This window comes from Amblyomma maculatum, chromosome 7 (genome assembly GCF_055883805.1).
Source record: "Amblyomma maculatum isolate TAMU_Amacu chromosome 7, ASM5588380v1, whole genome shotgun sequence".
Lineage (NCBI taxonomy): Eukaryota > Metazoa > Arthropoda > Arachnida > Ixodida > Ixodidae > Amblyomma > Amblyomma maculatum.
The window spans coordinates 34,812,442-34,833,741 of record NC_139350.1 but is presented as its reverse complement, the minus strand read 5'-3'; the positions used below and the strand labels follow the sequence as shown (position 1 = coordinate 34,833,741).

Here is a 21,300-nt window from a genome sequence, read left to right as displayed (position 1 = left end):
TTGTTGGGTTCGGTTCATGAACTTGTGCTTGGCAGCCAAACCTCGTAGTGCCCGAGGCCAAACAGCTGCAGTTGTATGCTAGTCCTGGCCCTCGCATCCTGTGCCCACTTATTTTGGGGCTGACCATACTGTATTTGCATGAAAGATACAGCTAGACATCATTGGGCACGAGGACATACCGTGGCGCCACCTCTCGGAAGTGCCCGCATGACGAAGTAAGTGGGATAACGCACGTTGAACTGCTGCTATATAGGATGCTTTCCTAGGCAGTGCAGTTGCATGTTATGCATTACGTTCATTTATTTATTTAATATACACCTTGCTCAGGGCCTGTTTAAGCTTATTTTGAGGTATGAGACCCACTCATTCGCAAAAAAGCACTTCACCGAATCAGAGTTATTGAAGTTGGCGAGCTTCACTGCTACGATGACGCGCACCGGCTGCAGCATTTCAGTTGCTATGAAAAAGGAAACAACAACTGAAGCTACCACACAACCAGTCAAATGTAAGCAGCCAATGCACTCTTGCAGAGGACTGTCAGGAGCCTGACAGATGCTGAGTGCCTTTGCAAAGCGCCGGCGGAAGCGGCATCTTTCGCCTCTCTTGAATGTAGTAGAGCAAACAAGTTTCAACTGTGGGGATGACATGAATTAATTTTTTAGCAAGTATGAAGACGTGCGTTCCACGCAGCGAATTCATGCGCACTAACTACCGCCATTGATACTCTGGTTAAAGCGGGTATTTGTTTTCACGCGCACACAGTAGCTTTTTTTTACGCATATCTCGATCAGCACGTCCCAACATGCATATGCAATGCTCCGTCTTTCGTTTATTCACGGACTCTGTCATTTGAAATTACTACAGCACTGGAGACGCTGCCTGAGACAACTCACCATGCATACCGCTACCCGAGGCGGCAGAATCTTCTAGTTCACTTGAGTGAAACTTCCGTGTCAACGCGTTCATTTATAATAATTTGAGACCTTTTGGCCTTCGCACGATCCCGCCTTTCTTTGTGAGGGTACTTCTCTTTGAAGAAGCCACCAACTCTTCCATCCTTCCAGCAATAGTATTGTTAGCTTCACAAGTGATAAGCGCAAATTTAAACGCGCGCCGTTTCTTCTGCCGCTCACCGAACTTTTAGCGCCAACTTATGGGCGAAATCTCGCTCGCTGAAACGTCTGCTGCGCACATCATGAGAATGATCACTTGCTGATTTGCCCATTCAAATTTTGATTAAGGAAGGTTCTGTGAGCTTATGTTTTGGGTAGCAATGGGAGCTTGCGCCGGGTTCTCACACTTACTTCCGGGTACAGAGCAGTAAAGGACCGTATTGACAGCTTAAATAAACTTCAGCAGCCTCAGTAACAATGCAAGATCAAAAAGTGCAATGCTGGTTCTCTATATCAACCCAAACTACAGAAATAAACGCGACTATTAGCTTTTAAAATGCACAAATTCAATCGAGCGTCTGCTTCAGCAGAAGTAAGAGGAATCACGTAATTCCACTTGCTCCCCTAGGTCGACACTAGCGCCGTTCGCTCCATCGGGGGGGGGGGGGGGGGGGGGGGGGGGGGGGGGGGGGGGGCACGTATACCTGCATGTCTTTTTTTTTTTTATGCTATGTTTATCAAAGGATATAAACCAAGGCACATACTAGTGTCACTGAGCACTTTTTCAAAGCCTTTTGGGATCCATATTAAGAACTCCGGTTTTGAGTTTATATATCAGTTTACAAATTGCCTGCCTTTCTGCCTGTTTGCTTTGAGGTGATGGCTGTGTCGGGTGTGTTTGCAGTTTAAATTGTTTGTTGTACCAATATAGCTGCCGTAACTAAAGGCTCAATTATGTAACCACCCAGAGTCACGTGACCTTCATCTGACCAATGAGAGTGGAGAATTAGTGGCCGTGTGGTACAGGCCCATGGTCTTTTGGCCTCTGAGTGGGCCCTATGGGGTAAAGGGGAGCACTACAGTACAGTCAAACCCACTTATAACAATATTAAAGTGCCATGGAAATAATATTGTTATAACCGATAATTGTTATAACTGGGTTAGGACGAAAAAACAAGGAAAACATAAACTACACATTCAAGGAGGACGGGGTAGCTTACACTTTTTATTTCATAGCGTGAAGAAACCCGTAATCCGTAAGCGTTGTCTGTTTCACAGCGGTCTGGCCAGCATCTTTCTGCAGGGCATCCAACTGCTGAACAGTAGTGCAGTGGAAGGTTCTTAGCAAAAACAAAGTCTTGCAGGGAGTCGATCATTCTCAAAGCCTCCTGGTGAGATGCAACCTGCACAGGTTTCAATTCATCGTCGTCGCTACTATCACCGTCCTCCGCACCAGTGACTGCTGCGACGATAGCCTGGTCTGTCAGCTCTTCATCTGTTGTGACTGTATTGTCGGCATGTAAAAATTCAAGTCCTTACACATCGCCGTCGCTACCGCTCACTGTGGACCAAAGTTCAGTCAACGCTGTGTCGGCAGGAGCTTCGCGACCTTCCGCGTCGCCGACATCCCCAATGAAGCCCACCTTCCTGAAGCAGTTCATGATTATGGAGGAGTTTACGTCTGCCCATGCTCCAGAAATTAACTGCACTGCCATTAGGAGCGAGATCTTCAAGTCTGGCACCGGTCGGTGTTCTCAGACAGCAATGTCGAGGTTCAGCGCGAGCGTGCTCAAAACACATCAGCGATGCAGTGCCTTGAAGCAAGCAATAACGCCTGCGTCCATAGGCTGCAAGCCTGCAGTGATGTTACGTGTGAGGAGAAAAAATTCCACTTGTGAGAGCTTCTGAGCTGTTTGGTGCGCAGTACAGTTGTCGAGCACTAATGCCGCCTTCCTGCCTTCGCGCTGCATCTGCTGATCAATCTCGAGCAGCCACTAGCGGAGAAGCATCATCCATGCTTTCCCGTTATGACTGTAGCGAACTGGGATCCTTGCAGCGCCACGAAAACAGCAAGGATTCTCGGATTTCCCTGTGACGAAGACGGGGCACTTGTCGCTGCCGTCCATGTTGGCACACAAGAAAACGGTCACATGAAGTTTGCTTTGCTTGCCATCTTTACAGGAATTGCCTTTGACAATGGGCATCTTTGACAGTAGCATCTGGAAGAACAGTCCAGTCTCGTCCCATTGTATAAGTCCCGGACCCTGTATTCTTCTCGGATGCAGGGCAGTGTTTCCTCAATCCACTTCTGCCTAGCATCGATATTGAGCAATCCTGCCTCGTAGACGATTCCATATCTCTCCTTGAACCATTGAATCCAGCCACCACCAGACTTTAAATCACTGTTGTGCAGGGCGTATGCAAAATGCTTTATATTCTCTGCTAAAATCGGGCCACTAATTGGCAGGTTTGCAGCAGAGGCATTCAAGAACCACTGGTAGAGCGCCTGTTCTATGTCCTTGTAGGCCCCGTGTTGAACTCTATTCCAGCCGTTGTCCAATGCATGGGCAGCACTGGCATCGCTTTCATTGTCAATCTTGAGCACGTTGCGGATGATTGTCGTTACTGTCGGTTGCATCAGATCGTACTTCCGCACCATGTTGCACACTTTTACACCGTCCTTATGCTTATTGGCAATGTTCCACTTAATCTAGTGGTATTGCCGTTTGCTTCCTCCTCTGCATCAGTTGTGTTACATTTCCTGAAGGAGGATCCTTCATTGCTGTTCACGGAAAATCCAGTGCCAGCAAGATTGTGGCAACGATGATGGCACACTAGGAGAACCACGCTAGAAAGATACGTGCACGAACGCTGCGGCATGCCTGCCACAAAACATGTCCAACTGCAAAGCGGGCTCTTGGTCAAAGCAAGTGGGGGAAGATAGTGCAGCGCACCAAGGTCAGCGCACCCTCAGAATGAACTGCTCCATCATGCAGAAGCAGAGAGGACTCAATTTACCTAGGCCACGGGCGGTCTCGAGGGGGAGTACTCAAAGCTCTCCCTCAGAATGGCCGTGCCTAGCAGCGCCTTACGCCTTTCCTCCTCCTCTGCATGAGGAAGCGCTCCATCCTCCCCCACATTTCCCCAGCACGCAAGCTTCCCTGGTGCACTCGACCAACGCATTGGCTCAGCGTGCTCTGTCCACGTTTTTTTACTGTCGTTGCTTCGGCGTTGTTGACGTCTAAGCGCACATGTGTGATTTTCTAGTCGCTGCATATCCGCGTTTTTGTTGACTTTCAGTGACCCTATTTGATTGTTATAACCGATAATATAATATGACACCATTGTAATAAGCAGTTTATTTTACCATAGAACACATGGCAAACCTGACGGTGCAGTGGCTGTCCATTGTTATATCCGATATATTGTTAAAACTGGTATTGTTATAAGTGAAGAAGGCGAAAGGTCAGGCATTGTTAGCTCACCATCTTGACTGGATATTCACAGTTGCATTTTGAAGCGCAGCACAAAAATGATAGCCGATTTAGCGTGGCTAGGGCAAGCATTAATTGGGTGTGCAAGCACTTTGATTTTCACTTTGGTTTGGGTGATGCATTAGCATACAGTCTTAATCTACCACATTATGTGAAGCTCCGTTTAATTTAAGCAAAGCTATACAATGTGCCTAGGACAAACGTGTCTTGACTAGGGATCCAAGGGTCTCACTAGGTTTGATTCCCATCTGAAAGGTGCTGCCCAAGTAGGCAGCTCCTTCCAGTTCGGACATGGCATGTGGTCTTGTGACATCGCACAAACCACTGACAGACACAAGCATGTCACACATGCATCACAGCTGCCCGGAGTCTTCAGACGTCACACAGTGGCTAAGTGGCTGAGCGGCAGCTCTGATGCAAATGCACTGAAACAGGTGATGATGATGCTGGTGCATTGGCCTGCCTTTCTCTGTTCTTGTACTGTCCAGTAAGTTTAAACACGAAGGCTGCTGCTCTTGCTTCAAGGCTGCAGAATTCATTCATGTTCTCCTTTATCTTTCTAGGAGAAAACTAACACCCCACGTCTCTCGTCCTGTCGAGTAGCTCGTATCAAGTATAACCGAAATATGGTTGCGGAGGGGCCTCAGTCCACAGGGGAATATTTTGACTAGAGCATTTGTCCTCATCTGGGTAGCGCAGTCATCGCTGGCAGATTTTATATGCACTTTTTCGTGGAAAGAAGAAAACCAGGGGAGGGGCAGGGAGACAAGTATGGCAAGGAATGAAAGACTGCTTCCTTGCAAATGGATTTCTCTGAACTGGGAACCCGTGGAGCAAAAATAAAGAAGCGCAGCAGCAGGGAGAAGTAGAGTGCAATGTACACAATGAGTCAGCACAAGGCTCAGTGTTGGCACGTGTTTCTAGGATGGGGCCAATGATTCCAAAGAGGCTTAATAACAAGTGCAGCCACAATACTTGCCAAGAGCCTTCCACTATTTCCATTGGTATTTCTCTTTATTAAGGCAAAAGCCTTTCTTTCCTCATGAGTGCCATGACCTTCAAAATTCTGTCACCAGAAAGTGTGCACAGAACTGATTGTGGAAGAAAATAAGGAGAATGTTGTGGTCTATGTGGGAATTGATCTTGGGCCACCAGCATGCAAGATGGAGATGCTGCCACTCCGCCACGATGGTTTTTTTTTCTATGTTTCAATGTTTGTTGCTGAGCAAGGGCATGTCTAGTGAATGCACAGTTGGCTTTAAAATGCATGACACAGTTGTTGCTGACGTTTGTGCATGGGACTTAGCCCAAACTCTGAATCAACAGAAGCAGCAACAGGCCACCAAACAACCAAGCGTAGGCAAAAATGCTTTCGCATTATCGCATGTAAGGATTCGCTAGTGCCCCCCAGAATATTTTTGATATTGTATAGCCATCTGGTTTCACCTCGTTCTTCTGTCCAAGTAGGCATAATCACACATGCTTAACATATCCCCATCCACTACCTGCCTAATTGCTCTTGAAGTAGCACAGTTGGCCTGTCCTGACTTGTTCACCTTCCATGTTCATGTTCCCAAATTACTGCCTGGCATCACATGTTCTTGATGCCACTGCTGATTGGCAGGTCTGACTTCAGTCACAGTCACTTGCCCTGTAGCTGCAGGAGGCTGGGGCCACTGTTGGATAAACACCAAGTAAAACATGTATCGAATGAGGTCGAATGAGCCAAGTTTCACATGCAAGACATTTATCAGAGAACTGCTGTGGCCTCTGAGAGAAAGGCTTCCTCTTTCTTTTGTGTCTTTGTCTTCCCTAGTGAAAATTACCCTTTGCCAAGCATAATCTTCTTCAGTTGTGTTATCAGTGATAGCAATTAAAGGTAGCTTGATTAGGTTAAGTGGAGAGCATTGAGCTACAGCTGTTCCCCCTCTTTCTTTCAGTGCTGCGTGATGTGAAAGAGCGAGGCCGGGACTTGGAGAAAGTTTTGCACCAGTACACAAATTTTGTCAAGCCTGCCTTTGAGGAGTTCTGCTTGCCGGTAAGTCTGCGCAGCCAATTATGTTCTCCTTGAGAGGTGGCTTTGTCAGTGACTTTTTTTTTTTCTCTCTCTTTTGAGACAGCAGTGAAATTCTTTTCGTTATAATCATTTGTATGCATCTATCCTAGGCAAACTGTTGTGTTATTGAGAGCACTGTCCTTACTGCTGTCTCGGCAACACTGCTGTTGTCCCTCCTGCTGGTCGATCACTTCAGTTTCTCTTCCTTCTTTTTTCTTAATTTTTTTGTGTAGTGCACTCATATCATTCAGTGTGTTACCTCATCAGCTTTTTAGTTGCAATAAACATGGCTCACTTTGTGGGAGAAAGTATGGAAAATTATTGTCACATTGTGACATCAGTCCGGCAGTCGGAAAGGCACCAAAAGGGTTTTGTTTGTTGGCTGACTTGCATTTGCAAAACTACTGAGCGGCAGTGATAGCGGGAAATGAGCTCAGTGATTGTTGAACCGCTGAGTTCCCGTTGCTCTCAGCAGTGTTCAGGTTTAGGCGGCAAGGAAACATCAAGATAAAGCTATTAAAGGCAACTAGATATATGTGGAACAATGTGGAAAGAGACATGCAATAGCTGTTATCAGTCAGCAGAAATCTTGACACTTCTCACGCCATAAAGAAAGTGATAAAGCCGTGCCTAGCAGCTTTGAGTGGGAACGAGCAGAACAAAGCTTCAGGGCAGTGTTCAAGTATTTCTTAACATTTCTAGAGTTTTGTATGTTGAGCAGCTTCCATATGTTTCACTCCATAAAACGGAAGATGCCATTGGCTGAATGTTCAGTTTTCATTTCACGTGCATCTTTCAAATACTTCTGTGGTACGTATTTGAAGCTGAACAAGCTCTAAAGAAAACCATTTTGAGGAATGAAGTTGCAGTGCCAAAATAGGTGCCAGTAATACAGTGGAGGTCATGTTTTTCGACAAGAGGTTCGTTTTTCCTACCCAGAAGAGACAACCAAGCATGGCTGTCCCTACCAACCTGCCCTTGGCCACCGTGCCAGCTAGCATTTTGTATTTAAATGAAGTCATTGAAATGAACTGGCTCGGATGTGCTATCTGAACAAAAAGAATTCACTGCCATTGAAGTTCCCTACCACAAAGAGTGCGCAAGCCAGTCTCCGCTATGTGCTGTAAATGGGACAGGGGTAACGTCATGCAATGGCACCCAGTACCACCCATGGTGCAAGGCAGGTAGCGGAACGTTGGGTCTGGTGGTGCAGTCAGACAGCGTTACTAGGAGAAGCAGCATCACGGCTCTGCCCAGAGAGGTTGTGTAGTAGTGGTTGCAAACTGTTGGTGCTGCGGTCAAGTCTTTCTCCCTAGCCACTGCTTGTTGGTCGTGGCACATGCCACAGTTGCTGTGCTTCTGAGTTTCATTTTTGTATGTGTGTGCGTGTGTATCTGTGTCTGTCCATCCGTCCATCAGGCTTCTCCATTCAGCATATTGTAGCCAGGCTTGAGGGCTAGCCAGCCCTCTGCAGGCTTTAGTAGAATCTGCGCAGCGCCACATCCAGCACTGAATTCACTACGTTTCTTTCTAAAATTAGAGTGCCCCTGTGCTTATCTGTTTACAAGATAGGCACTATACACTGGAGTCTGTGTTACAAAACACAAGCCCATGATAAAAGAAACAAGTGTGAGAATGTCAGTGGTGTTCGCATAGTCATTTCAGAGTAACGACAAGCTTATTTCACATCAAAGGAATGTGCCCCTCAAGGTGATGAAAAATTGTCGTACTGTAATCATAATTTCACTGCACCCATGATGAGTGCAATGACAGTGCATGCAAAATAACATTTTCACTAGGTACGCCTGTTTTTGTGCCACACGTAGCAGAGAGTGCACACGGAAAGGAGCAAGCCTGAACTGCAGCGCCATTAGTTCTTGCGTCCTCTACTTGGGACACTCCCCTCCACTGAATAACATTGGAAGGTGGGAAAAAGTTTTTTTTTTTTCTGGTAATGTTTGAATCAGAAGTGCTCACACCTCCTTACTTGCTCCATCAGGTTACCTTCTTTGTCTTTGTGACCGTCACTGACCTGACAAACGGACTGCTTCTCGCTTCACTGGCGCCCTTAGAACAGCGTGGGTCGCACAGTGCAGTGATCTGCAGCCATATTTCACAGTCTGACAAAAGCATCAAATTTTTAATGTAGTAATTATCGCTTGCAAATGGAACATGCAAAATGGCTAAGTTTGCAATTTTTGAAGCCAGGTTTCTTCAGCAAAATCTTTTTGTAATTAGTTCACATAACTTTCAGACTATTCAATGATTTGGACCATTTTATGTTTCCCAGAGAGTGCAAAAAAATCAGTCAGAGATGGTGTTAGTGCCTGCAGGATTTTGGACTAGAGGCAACATGCACCAACTGATAGAGAAGTAGCAAGAAGACCAGGGACAACATTGCATATTAAAAGCATTCACGTGCATACGACCCCAACTACTGCTGTATTTCACATTGCACCTAATTATGATTGCAAAAATTTCTTCCTGCAGTTGTGCCTTACTGTCCTCCTAGAAAGTGGAAAGTCCGGTACCTTGCTGAAACTTTGTGGAAAGCATTCTCATTGCACTAACATCATGACACATTTAGCAGGAAAGGAAGCCACAAAAAGAGTTGTGCCTGGCTTTGAATGATTTGCAGCATGCTGCTCAGGCATCAGTCTTCCCGTGCAGTCGTTGCACCTTGATAAGATGATATCCGGGACAAACCCTAGCAGCGTGCTGTTACCAGTCTTTTGCTGTGCACTAGGGTTTAATTATCATCTTTGCATGTTACCCAGTAAATGTGCCAAGTAAGCTCCCTGTGCAAACCTTTTACAGTGCTATGAAGGGGATGGTTAGAAGTTTGAATGCTTCACAGCTATGCGCCTCTTTCTTTAAGGGGGGACGAGGGTCTTAAAACTAACGTTTTTAGTTATGGCTAGAATCTCGCAAAACTTTACACATAGATGTGGTTTTCTCTCCTGATTTCAAAAATGTAATTATAATTGAGCTGGTGGTATTAGATCAAAAGTTATCTAACAAAGTCCAGAGCATAATTAGTGAATTTCTTACGCGGCTTTAATGAACTTTCTCATTGCATTTCGTTGCTTTTATTTACATAGATTGATAGCCAAAGTCTTCCCATACCCGATGACATCCTTCGTTTTCCTCAAAAAGGCATGTCATTCTCACATATTATGGTGAGAGTAAAAGGCTACATTATTTGAAACGAACTCATTAAGCTAATCTCAAATTGTAAAAAGAAGTTATCAGAACCCTGCGTAAGACTGTAGAGATCGACCAAAAATATGAAACTGAGAAAAAGGCATTTGAAGTTTGACCACATATTATAACTTGAACAATCAGTAGCCTCACTGTGATATTTCTCACCAAAAATGTCATGCTCTTCCTATTTCCAAAACTGTCTTTGGATTTTGAATATGTCAACTAAAACTGAAACTATCACCATTACCCATGGCCAAGGTAGTGTATGCCATTAGGAAATCAGCAAAAGTTTTTGACATGCAATATTATTTTAATGGCAATTTGAAAAAATCTCGATAGAGTGATGTAAGTGTTGGATCACCCTCTGATCTTTTCAATATGACTGCAGTGGTGCTAAATTTGTCATTGTCACTCGGCAACAATGTAGAGAAAATGCACAGTAAGGCTGAGTGCAGTGTCCAGAAACAGCACTGAGAAAAACGTATTTGCATTTTGAGACAACCTTTAACTTTTGCTACACTGCAGCTATGGTAATATAAATGGAATCGTTTTGAGGCTTTGTTCTTTATGAGGAAGGCTATATACTAAACATATAACAGTACCCTCCCTGGTAAAAGCTTGCCGCAAAGTCTAAATATACCACCACTAGACCAAGCGGGAGAAGCTTTATTTACAACTTCATATGCCTGTGGCAGTGCCCTTCAAGGCAAACAGATACTCAAAATTACGATAAAACGGTCTTGCAATATTAATAAACCTGCTCAAAGTTTATGGCTAATGTTGCAGAATGAAACTTTGCTACATTGCTGTACAGCGCATGCAGGGCCGCACGCGGAGTCCCTTGCTGGAGCTAAAGCTCGAACTTTTACACCCCTTGAGCGCAGCGACGCGATTACTTAGACAATCTGGGAAAAAAAAAAAAAAAGAAAAAAAAAACGAAACCGTCCGCGGAAAATGAACGCGGGCAACGGCGCGATGTCAGGCTCGCCTGTCGTCTGAAGCAACGCGATAAAAAAGCAACGAAGTGGTAGCGTCGGTGAGGACCATGAGTATCAGCTGAACAGTTAAATCTATCGATGCTATCTCTGATGCCTCTGAACCGCTCGCAAACGATTATATGCCGCCGGACGTGCTGCAGCTAGGTCGAGAACACGCCGCGCGACCCTGGCAGCGCGCCGCCGCATTCGTTCTTCGACGCGCACTCGCTAGGCGCTTCCGTTTTCAATACACTCCTGATACGGCTACGTCTACCGAGCTACGTCTAAAGACCAGCACCGGCTGCGGGAACGACTGATAACGATCGCGAAAGCGCATCATAAACGAGCGAAGCAGCAGCCGCGACGAAGAACGTTAAAAGCAAACAAACAAAAAAATGGCAAGTCAGTCGCGCTGGCCAATGGGAAGCGCGAGACGAGGGGCTCGCTTCGCGAGCGCGCGCTCCAGCCAATCAGCGGACCGGAAACGGCTTTCGGAAAACTCGCGACGGTGGTCGTTCTGTTTGAGCGATGTCATTTGGAGATGTCGCAAAACGCGCACAAAGAAAGAAGCTTCAAAACAAGTCCAAGATGGCGGCGGCCAGCCGGCTGCTTCACCCGCGGCGCGCGCGGGAAGTTCGAACAATTTTCGCCCCTTTTTTGGCCATTTCGAGGCTCCCGTGGCGTTTTAAAAGTCGATTTTACCGTATTTCCCGATCGAATTCAGTGTTGATATTTTGAAGGCTAGTGCTCAAAGGTACAGACATTCCGAAAATGCATTTTTCTCAAAATCAATTTTTCGCCCATTTTTGACCAGTTCAAGACCCGCGTCCCCCCTTAAAAGGAATGTGTGCTTTGTGCTGGTACACGCGGAAAAATCAGCCTCTGAACGTGCTGTTGGAGTAGTGGGTGAGCTGTGGCAAAGTGTTACACGTCTATGGGGGGTTCAGCTTGCTTTGGAACATACGCCCCCCCCCCCCCCCCCCCCCTCCCCTTCCTTGAGCATAAATACTGTGCACACTTTATGCACCATGTTGGAAGTTTCATGGTACAGTTGTGCGGTTGCACCGAAAATCAGGTTTTATGGGGAGGGAGGTTTGCATGGAATGTCTAAATTTTCAAATTGGAATTGAAGAAAAATATGCCTTCAAATATTGAGTCAAATATGAAATATTTGTTCAGTAAGAAAAAAAAACATTTTCAGGAAAATAAGATAAATACACAAATATTGCCTCTCCTTTCTTCTTTTTTTTTAGGATAGCATATGGTCTTTGTCATCAAATAAACAAATCTAGATTAGCTCAGACATACAAAAATTTAAAAAAAAAATGGGACACGTGTTGTAAATCTTTAGTAATGAGCAAAAGGGAGCTGACATTGACTTCAGAACAGTGAGGCTGTTTCTAGGAAGAAATGGCCAGCAACGTGCCAGTGGTGTCTGAAAGCAGTGCGCAGCTTGGTTTGGAAGGCTGGCAAAGGTGTAACCAATGGCGAAGGTCAGAGATCAAAACTATGCGGCCTGGCTGCTGTAGGGACGGGGCGCTGTAGGGACGCTGTAGGGCCCGGGCAAAGTATGTACAAATAAATTTAGCTACAAGATCCACTACGGTATACACGGACGCGGCTCCGTATACAGGAAGCTCACATAACAGCGCAGTGGCGGTAGCTATTGATTCCAACCTAAAGGAACTAGCTAGCGCCTCAGTCAGGGAATGCACGGTAACCGAAGGGGAGGAGCTGGCCATTGCTCTAGCGGTGGTAGCGGGGTATCGAAGCAACACGTCCCTTACCATTCTTACAGATACAAGAGAAGCGTGCCATAACTACATGAACGGCCGCATAGGTCGCGCCGTGCTCAGGCTCCTCCAGAGCGCGACCCCATCAAAAGTCAAACACAGCATCTACTGGGTGCCAGGACACACCGACATAGCGGGGAACGAACGCTCCGATGAGGTAGCTCGAGGGTACACAAGCCGAGCTTCCTCCCAATCGGACAATCTACCCGAGCGAGTCGGCCCTACGTACTCATTCTGAACTACTATAAGGGGGTACGGATCCGCTATCCGCTGCCTCATCGGTATCTAAAACAACAAGAGGCAGTGTACTGGCAAAGACTGCAGACAGGAACATTCCCTAACCTGCATATCTTAAGCAAAATTTACCCGTCACAATATCGGGACACCTGCCCATGGTGTGGTAGCAAACCTTCGTTATACCACATCACGTGGCAATGTAGAAATAACGATAGCTTTCGTAAAGACCCGAGTGCGGAACAGTGGGAGAGCCGGCTCTCCAGCGGCGATTTAAATTGCCAACTAGGTCTAATCCAGCACGCCCAGCGAGCAGCGAAGCTCAGCGGAGCCCTGGAATAGGGGCACCGACCCTGTGAGAAGACGGAAGATGGACCTCTTCTGCTACTAGCAGAAGACCTTCCTAGAGAAACTAACGTATTTCCTATCCTATCCTATCCTTCTGTCTTCATCACCTGCCATTATGCACATGTAAAGGGTGCTCCAGTTAAATTGTACCATGCAGTAGGCAGGATTTTTATTGCGAAAGCAATATACTATGACAGCCAAGGCAAGGCCTCTGGCGGCCGCAGCTACTGTGTGAAGAGGCGTAGCGACGGTCTCCTCATAAAAAAAATCAGCCTGCCTTGACATTTGAATTCACGTTACCCCTATGCCACAGGCAGGAGCTGCCAACTCGGGTCGCTCCTTTCATATGGGAGGGTGATATCAGAATTAGCCTGCCAGAACCGTTTGCATTTTTGTTACCCCTACAACACGCAGGCACGTCCATATGGCTTGGTCAAAGCGTGACTTTATATGTGAGCTGGTAGCTTACGCTCTTGCGTCATACCCTTAAAGGATGAGCTTGTCCCCAATAATGAGCACCCTACACTGATAGGGCGTAATAGGGGAATAATGTAGCAGGTAAAAGAAGCTTCCGCCGTTGCTTTTGCCATTCAACTAGGGTTAACGAGACCACAACTAATAATCTCTTGTTCTGCCATCCTTGACTTGGGGGCCCTGTTTGAGAGCCTAGTGTGAAATTCCTTATGTTACAGTTGACCGAGACAAGGTGGCGGAAGTCACACTAGAACAGTTGTGAACAGGTCAAAATAAATGCAATCCATACAATAAATGACGGAGAGCAAAGCAAAGAGGATGCCTCTTTGCTGTTTTCCTGGCACTTTAATAAATCATTTTCTCGGGCATTGTACTTTTGCCATGGTTGGATTTATGAAAGTTGGCCCAGTGTTCAATCTGTGGTAAGTATTTGGAAATTTTCAAGCATTTGAAGATGCTCAAATAGTTCCTTAATTAAATGGTACCAAATAATAAACATATTTGATTTGTGTTTTAAGTTGAGCATTCACACGCCTCTTGTCTAAATGCTTTAGTCTGCATTCCATGCTTTCGTAATTTGTGGTGCATGATTGTGTATTTTGTCTTTTGTGCAGACCAAGAAGTATGCTGATGTTATAATTCCCAGGGGCGCTGACAATGAAGGTTTGTGGCATTGCTTATGCTTTTTTGCTGAAACATGTGTTCAGCTGCACACTGTCCATTGTAGGCAGTCAAGTGGTGAACAGCCTTGCCTGCCTTTGCGTAATGATTTTAAAGCAGTTTTTTTATGCCGACTACACACTTGTTGACAAACTGATTACTTAGCTTAGAAGCCAGTGTAGCAAACACTGAAGCAGTGTATATAGGTGCAGTAGAACCCCGCTGTAGTAAACTCGGATAAAGTAAAAACTCTGATATATAGTAAAGCGAAACTGATGTCCTAGTTCATCTTCCATAGACAGCTGTACATCTCCCCCCCCCCCCCCCCCTTTAGAAAAGACATTTTTGGTAAAAATTTGTTATCGTAAAGTGCGCCTGGCTGCGGCGAGACTCCCACGATATGACATCGCCGCCCGCGCACTGCCTAGAATTGTGAAGCAAAACTTTTTTGTATTTGTAAACAAAAAAATAACTCCAAGTGTTCTTTTAGGTGGCTTTACCACTAGGCCTAGCTGCCCTCAGGAGAAGCCTACTTTACGGAGGCCGAGAAGCAGTGAGAAAAAACATGCAGCGCAAAAGAAAAAAAAAAAGTAAAGCTGTCTACAAACATAGAAAGGAGGCAGCGCGGTCTGTAGTAAAGTGAAGCAAAGAATGGGGAAGGGCAAAAAATGGGCAGACGTTCACAGCACTGTGCAGGATGAAGCATGAGGTAGTGGAGGCAAGAAGTGGAGGTGCAGCGTGTGTTGTCTTGCAGCACTTGATTGCCACGCGCACTTATCATTTGTTGCCTTTTAAAAGACAGAAACAGCAAAAAGTGACACATGAAATCATACTTGGTTGTATTTGTAGCCACGTTGTCCTCATGCTTAAGAGGTACTTCCACAAGATGTAAATAATTTTTATAACTGAAGAAATTGCGCTAAGAGGTGATAACAGAAAGGTGGAAGGTAATGCAGAGTGTTTTTTTTTTTTTGTTTGTTTGTTTTTTTTTTTTTAAGCAACAAGACTTGTTTAGTAACCGCCCATTTAACTGCCAGACAGCATCTTAGGGCCATGTCATCACCAACAACTGATAGAGTAAAGATTTTTGCTGGTCCCAGCGACTTTACTATAAAGGGGTTCTCTATGTACGTTGCCCAGCAGAGTAAAAACCAGAGTTGGTGCATGGCTGTTGAAACTGGGTGTGTCAATGCATGTGAGGCATATGGTCATGCGAATGCATTGTGAACCCATGGTGTAGCGATCGCGGAGAACCGTGCATTCCTCCGAAACACCGCGCGCCGCGGAGGATGAAGGAGACAAAAGTATTCCTTCTCCTCCGAAAATGAGTAACCCAAACGGGTTGCTCGATAGCGCCGCGTTTCCCTCGCCGGGCGCAAGAGCGCACTGCTAGACGTCGCAGACGCAACGCTCATTGGCCAAAAAAGGACAAAGGGCAAGATGCGCCGAGATCGGCGGGAACCAGCTACCGCCGGCGAGAGACGACAGCGAGTTGCGACAACGGAAGGACGCAAGGTAAATACCTCCCCGCTATACTTCTTTGTTGTCGCCAGCAAGACCTTCACCAACATTCTTTTTGGGAAAACCCAATAAACATCTGGTTCCGGGCAAAGTCCTGTTCTGGGTTGTGTCGTACTTCGCATTACCACTTTGCGGCCGTGAGAACGGCTGCCTGTGGTGTGTGATCGCGGGAGCTCTGTGTTTGCGGCCTAGACCTCAGAAGAGGCTCGACGGCTTAGTAAGAACCCCCACAACTGGCGCCCCAACGTGGTTCTCTCGTGCAGAAGCACTTGAGCTACTCGCTCCCGCCGGACACAATACCAGACCAGCAGAGTAATCTGCCTGATCTGATGTGGCTCACAAAGCTCAGCCCCGAGTACAGGGAAAGCCCGGCCCACGGCTCGCTCGCCGCCAGCGCGGTTCAACAGACGGGACAATTCGCCGCTGCAGGAGCAGCCAGCGAAACACGACGCCCGCAGGCAGATTCCGGCAGACGCCGCGAAATGCCACCCTCAAGAGTTGGCGCACCCCTGCACTACGCGCGAACGGATTAGGGAGAAGCACCAGGCACACCATGTCCGCCCTCGCAGCTACCAAACGGCAGCACAGGGGCCGCGCCAACCCCGCCGACGATCTCGCCACTCGTCGTGGCACCCGAGAGCGAGGCAGCGGCAAACGCCGAAAACCTCGCAGGAGTCCTCGCCAGCGCATTCCAGCAAGCGCTGCAGTCCTTGCAACCCAGCCCGCGGATCGGAACACCGATCCCAACGTACAGCGGCTACGGCGATCAAATGAGCGCCAACAGCTTTCTCCTGGCGTTAGACCAGTACGGCCAAGTCAACGGCTGCAGCGAGACCCACATGCTGCGAAGGGTGATACCAGTGGCACTGGTTGACCAAGCCGCTCGGTGGCACCGTTTGGTAGATCACACAGCGAGCACTATGGCTGAATTCCGCAGTATGTTTAGGGAGGAATTCCTTCCTCACGACTACCAGCAGCGAATGCGGCGAGAATTGGAACTCCGAACCCAAGCTCCCGACGAGTCGCTCGTCGAATACGTCAGGGCGATGCAGGAGCTTTACGATTATGCCGATCCCAACGCTTCGAACACGGAGCAAGTGGAACGAGTAATCCGACAGAGCTACCCCACCTTTGCTCTTTACCTGCGGGGAAGTCGCTGCAGGAACCTGAATGAGCTGGCCGTGGAAGCGCGTCGGGTGCAAGCCGAAATTTCAGCTGCCCGTGCGTACCGGCCCCCGCCACCCCCATCGGATTGTCGGGAGCCCAGCTGCGCCTGGAATGGCAGTACATGTTCAAGGAATGAAACCGCTCGAACGTCACGTGTTTCAGGTGAGGGTGCTTTCCCGGAAATCTCTGATGCGCTCTTGATCTCTACTCAAATGGGCCGAGGATCATCGAAGCTGTGCGAGAGGAAAAGTGGTCAACCTCACGCCGACCGCCCGACAAAGATTACCAAGCACGGTCAAACGATCGAGCGCTGGTGACGCGGGCGGACGGGCAGCGTAACATGGTGGTGGCACCGGCTCAACAAGCTCTCACGGACGGCCGTACTCGAGAGCACCCTCATCTGCCTCAGCCTAGAGCCTGGAATCCCAGGCCATGCTTCTCTTGTGGCCAAGTTGGTCGCTTGGCTTGTGCCTGCCCTGTGAGTCAGGGCAACGAGGTAGGCCGCCGGTAGCAGCGCCGGCGGCCGAAGGGGATCCGAGCGACGGAGCTGCAATAGTGGCACCCTCACTTCTCAGGATCGGAACACCGACCACTGCCAGGGCTCCATTCATAGACCTTGCGATAGCAGGGACTACATTCCGAGCGCTGCTTGACACTGGTGCTAGCACTTCTCTAATCGGGGACGAAGTCGTTTCCCGCCTTCGACAGAGCGGCATTGGGGTGCGAAAACCCAGCCTGCCCCTCCAGTTGGCATGCGGAGAAGTATGCTCCGGCAGTGATGTGCGCCTCGTCGCGCGTTGGAATCAGCGCGCTCGGCGACAGCGTTTCATTCATCTGCCTGGACTCACGGTACCAGTTATTCTCGGCCGAGATTTCTTGTCCCGTACGGGAATCGTGGTGGATATCGGCAATGGTGGTTATCGGGAAAGCCCGTTCGCGCCACTCAAGCCGTTCGTCACAGCGCCGACCGCGACGGCCGAGAGGACAGCTTCCGAGGTGGAAAGGAGGAATACCTCCCGAGGAAGCGGCGCTCCCCCTCAGCCGCTGAATGCAGCAGCTACAGCCCGTCCCCATGCCCTGCACGTGGGCGCGGAGGAGCGTTTACAGGGTCTGCTGGCAAACGCCGACAACCTATCAGACCATGAGCGCAGCCGCGTCTTTTCGTTGTCAGGAAACTTCGAAAAGATGTTCACGGACTGCCCCGGCTGTACCAAGCTTGTACAGCACCGCATCGAGACAGGAGACGCGCAGCCTTGGAAATCCAACCAGAGACCGGTCAGCCCCGCCAAAAGGCAGGCGATTGACGCGGCGCTGCAAGAACTGATCGATGCGGGCATTGTTCACCGCTCATCAAGCCCCTGGGGATTCCCAGTGGTGCTGGTCCCCAAAAAGGACGGTAGCTCACGGCTGTGCGTGGACTACAGGTGACTGAATGCGGTCACACAAAAGGATGCATACCCCTTCCCGAGCGTGGACGACATTGTTTCGAACCTCGGCGGAGTGCGGTATTTTTCTACTCTGGACGCTAGCAAAGGCTATCTCCAAGTAGAGATGCGACCAGGCGACGAGTGTAAAACGGCGTTCACCTGCCGCAGGGGTCTCTACGAATTCATTAAGATGCCCTTCGGTCTGTCCGGAAGTCCGAGCACCTTTCAGTGGCTGATCGACCGTGTACTGGGAGACGCCAAATGCATCACGCTCTCGCCTACCTGGACGACATCGTCGTCTACTCCCGCACATTCGAGGAACACCTCGAACACTTCCGAGACGTTCTGGGAAAACTCAGAACAGCAGGTCTCACGCTGAAACCCGCTAAAACACAGCTGTTCGGGGCTGAAGTCAGTTTGCTCGGCTATCGCGTTCAGCGAGGAAAAGTAGCCCCGGACCCTGACAAACTTCGCGCTATCCTGGAATTCCCGATGCCGAACGATGCAAAGGCCCTGTGCCGTTTTCTCGGCATGCTGGGCTACTATCGCCAATTCATTCCCAACTGCATCCGCCTGCAAACCCCTCTAACAAAATTGTTAAGGAAGGCAGCCTCGTGGGAATGGGGAGAGGAACAGCAGGCGAGTTTTCGTCAGCTCTCGCAGGCCATCGCCGACACCGCGTCAGTGAAACTCCCCGACCTAAATAGGCCCTTTTTGATCCAGACAGATGCCTGTGATTTCAGAGTGGGCGCAGTGCTTCTCCAAAAGGAGGACGAGAAACTGCGCCCCGTGGCGTTCGCCAGCCGCGCGCTGACGCCGGCAGAGCGCAACTACTCAGTAACGGAGAAGGAATGCCTCGCTATCATCTTCGGAAGGTACAAGGTTCACGGTCGAAACCGATCACATGGCCTTGACATGGCTGACCCGCTTACGCGAACCGAGCGGGAGGCTCGCGCGCTGGGCACTGACGCTACAGCGCTTCGATTTCGAGGTGCGCTACCGGAAAGGTGCCACAAATGTGATTGCGGACGCGCTGTCGCGCGCGCCGGTGAATGACCCGTCCCCAGCCGCGGTAGAGGAGGCGCGGCAACTTCCCCGCTCGTCGGGAAAAGAGGGCCGAAAGGAGAAATTCCTGCCTCCGGAGCACGCGCATCTCGTGACAGCGAAAACGCCGATTGAGATTGCATTCAGCAGGGAAGAGCTTATCAGAGCTCAACAGGAAGACTCGTATTGTCCTGAGAGGGTCGCCAGTCTACGTGAAGAGACGTACCAATCGACACCGCTGGTCGAAGAGCGCCCAGAATTCGCGGAGAACGCGGTAGGCGCGAGCTCTAGTGCAGCTGGTATTGCTGCGAGTGAGCTGGAGAGTTTCCTGTTGGACACTGATGGAGCTTTGCTGAAATACGTGCCTGGCAAAGAAGACTCAAACGAGTGCTTCAAAGCCGTCATCCCCAGCCAACTGAGGCATGCTGCTTTGCAGCACTATCACGACGCAGACGGTCACGGAAGCGCACCAAAGACATGGAAGAAACTATGTCGGTTCGCTACCTGGCCAGGAATGAAGGCTGATGTATGTAAGTACGTACGGACCTGCCACGTCTGCCAAGAAAGGAAGCCGCGAGGTGGAAAACCGCCTGGCCTGCTCCAACCAATCGTGAGCACAAAGCCATGGGAAACTGTGGCGTGCGATCTGATCGGACCGCTGCCGCGCAGCAAAAGAGGGCACAAATTTGTGTTAGTGGTGACATGTCACTTCAGCGGAATCGCTGAACTCTATCTGCTGCGAAACGCCACTACGAAGGAGATCCTGACGAAGCTCTCAAGATTGTTCTGTCGCTACGGGTTTTCGGAGAGGCTGATCACTGACAACGCCTCGTATTTCACGGCGAAAGTTTTTCGCGATACGTGTGCCGCCATGGGCGTACGGCAGCAACAAACGACGTGTTATCATCCGCAGTCAAATGTGACCGAACGCCGCAATCACGATGTGAAGCCACTACTCGGGGCATACGCCCGGACGCACAACGACTGGGATGAGCACCTCGACGCGATCACCTTTGCACTGCGAACATGCGAGAATCGCTCCACAGGTTTCACGCCTGCCTTCCTGATGTTCGGCAGGGAACTAAATACGCCAACTGACACCATTTTGACCAAAAGGCAGGATGCTTCGTCAGGCGAAACGGCAATAGCCGACTACGCGCGGCGCATGCGTGATCGCTTGCAAAAAGCAGTGAGCGAGGCCAGCCAAAATCGCGCTAAAGCCAGGGCTAGCCAGAAGGCTGCCTATGATCGCGCGCATCGGAACGTGGAATTTCAAGTGGGAGACTTTGTTCTAAAGCGTAGCCATGTGCAGAGCGATGCGGGCATGGGAATCGCAGCTGGCCTTGCGCCTAAGTGGATTGGGCCGTTCATAGTTGCTGAGAAGCACTCGCAGTTGAATTACAAGCTGAAAGATCCGAACACAGGTCGACTCGGCAAGCCGATCCACGTCAGGGAGCTAAAGTAGTACTTCCAACGGGAAGTGGCTGGCAGGGTGGCAGCGCCGATTTCGCGAAGACGCGAGGAAAGGTCAGTGCCCCCACCTACCCCCAAGGCTCGCCCATACAACACCCGCTCTAGGCGAAAAACGACCTTGACGGGGTGACTGGCCTCACAACAACGCGTCGACTGCTCAGAAGAGTGGTCAAGTAAGCAACCGGTTGTGGGGAAGCGAGCTGGCTACGGGAGGGTCGTATCGAGCAGTACTGTTGGTATGTCCCCTCGTCCCAAACAAAGGGGGGGACGAAAGGAAAAGCGGGCGGTGGCGAAGACGCTACCAAACTGTCCCCCCTCTCCACTCGCTGCTGTAGGGACCTGGCCAAATGGCAGGCAACTATTGGCTAGGAGCGCCAGAGGAAAACTTATCGGATATCCGAAATGGGTCTCCCAGAAGACGCTGCAAAGACAGGCGTCGTCTCCCAGCAACTTCGCTGACGCAGGCGACATCACAAGCATCGGATAGTCAGCAGCAACAAAGCCGTGGGTGCCAGCGACGGTCGCAGCTCTAGCC

The 21,300-nt window shown here is 49.2% G+C and overlaps 1 protein-coding gene across 5 annotated transcripts in view; it reads left to right on the top strand.

Moving 5' to 3' along the window:
- The window catches only part of Uck (Uridine-cytidine kinase), a 41,902-nt gene that overhangs the window by 13,397 nt on the left and 7,205 nt on the right, over positions 1-21,300 (top strand). For 3 of the 5 annotated variants that reach the window (XM_084608987.1, XM_084608986.1, XM_084608988.1), the window contains 2 exons: positions 6,328-6,425; positions 14,088-14,136. In XM_084608987.1, coding sequence (XP_084465113.1) covers positions 6,328-6,425; positions 14,088-14,136 — 147 coding nt within the window. Of the gene's footprint in view, positions 1-6,327; positions 6,426-8,242; positions 8,369-14,087; positions 14,137-21,300 lie in introns of those variants that run through there. The other 2 variants (XR_014708700.1, XM_084608989.1) reach the window with 2 other exon arrangements.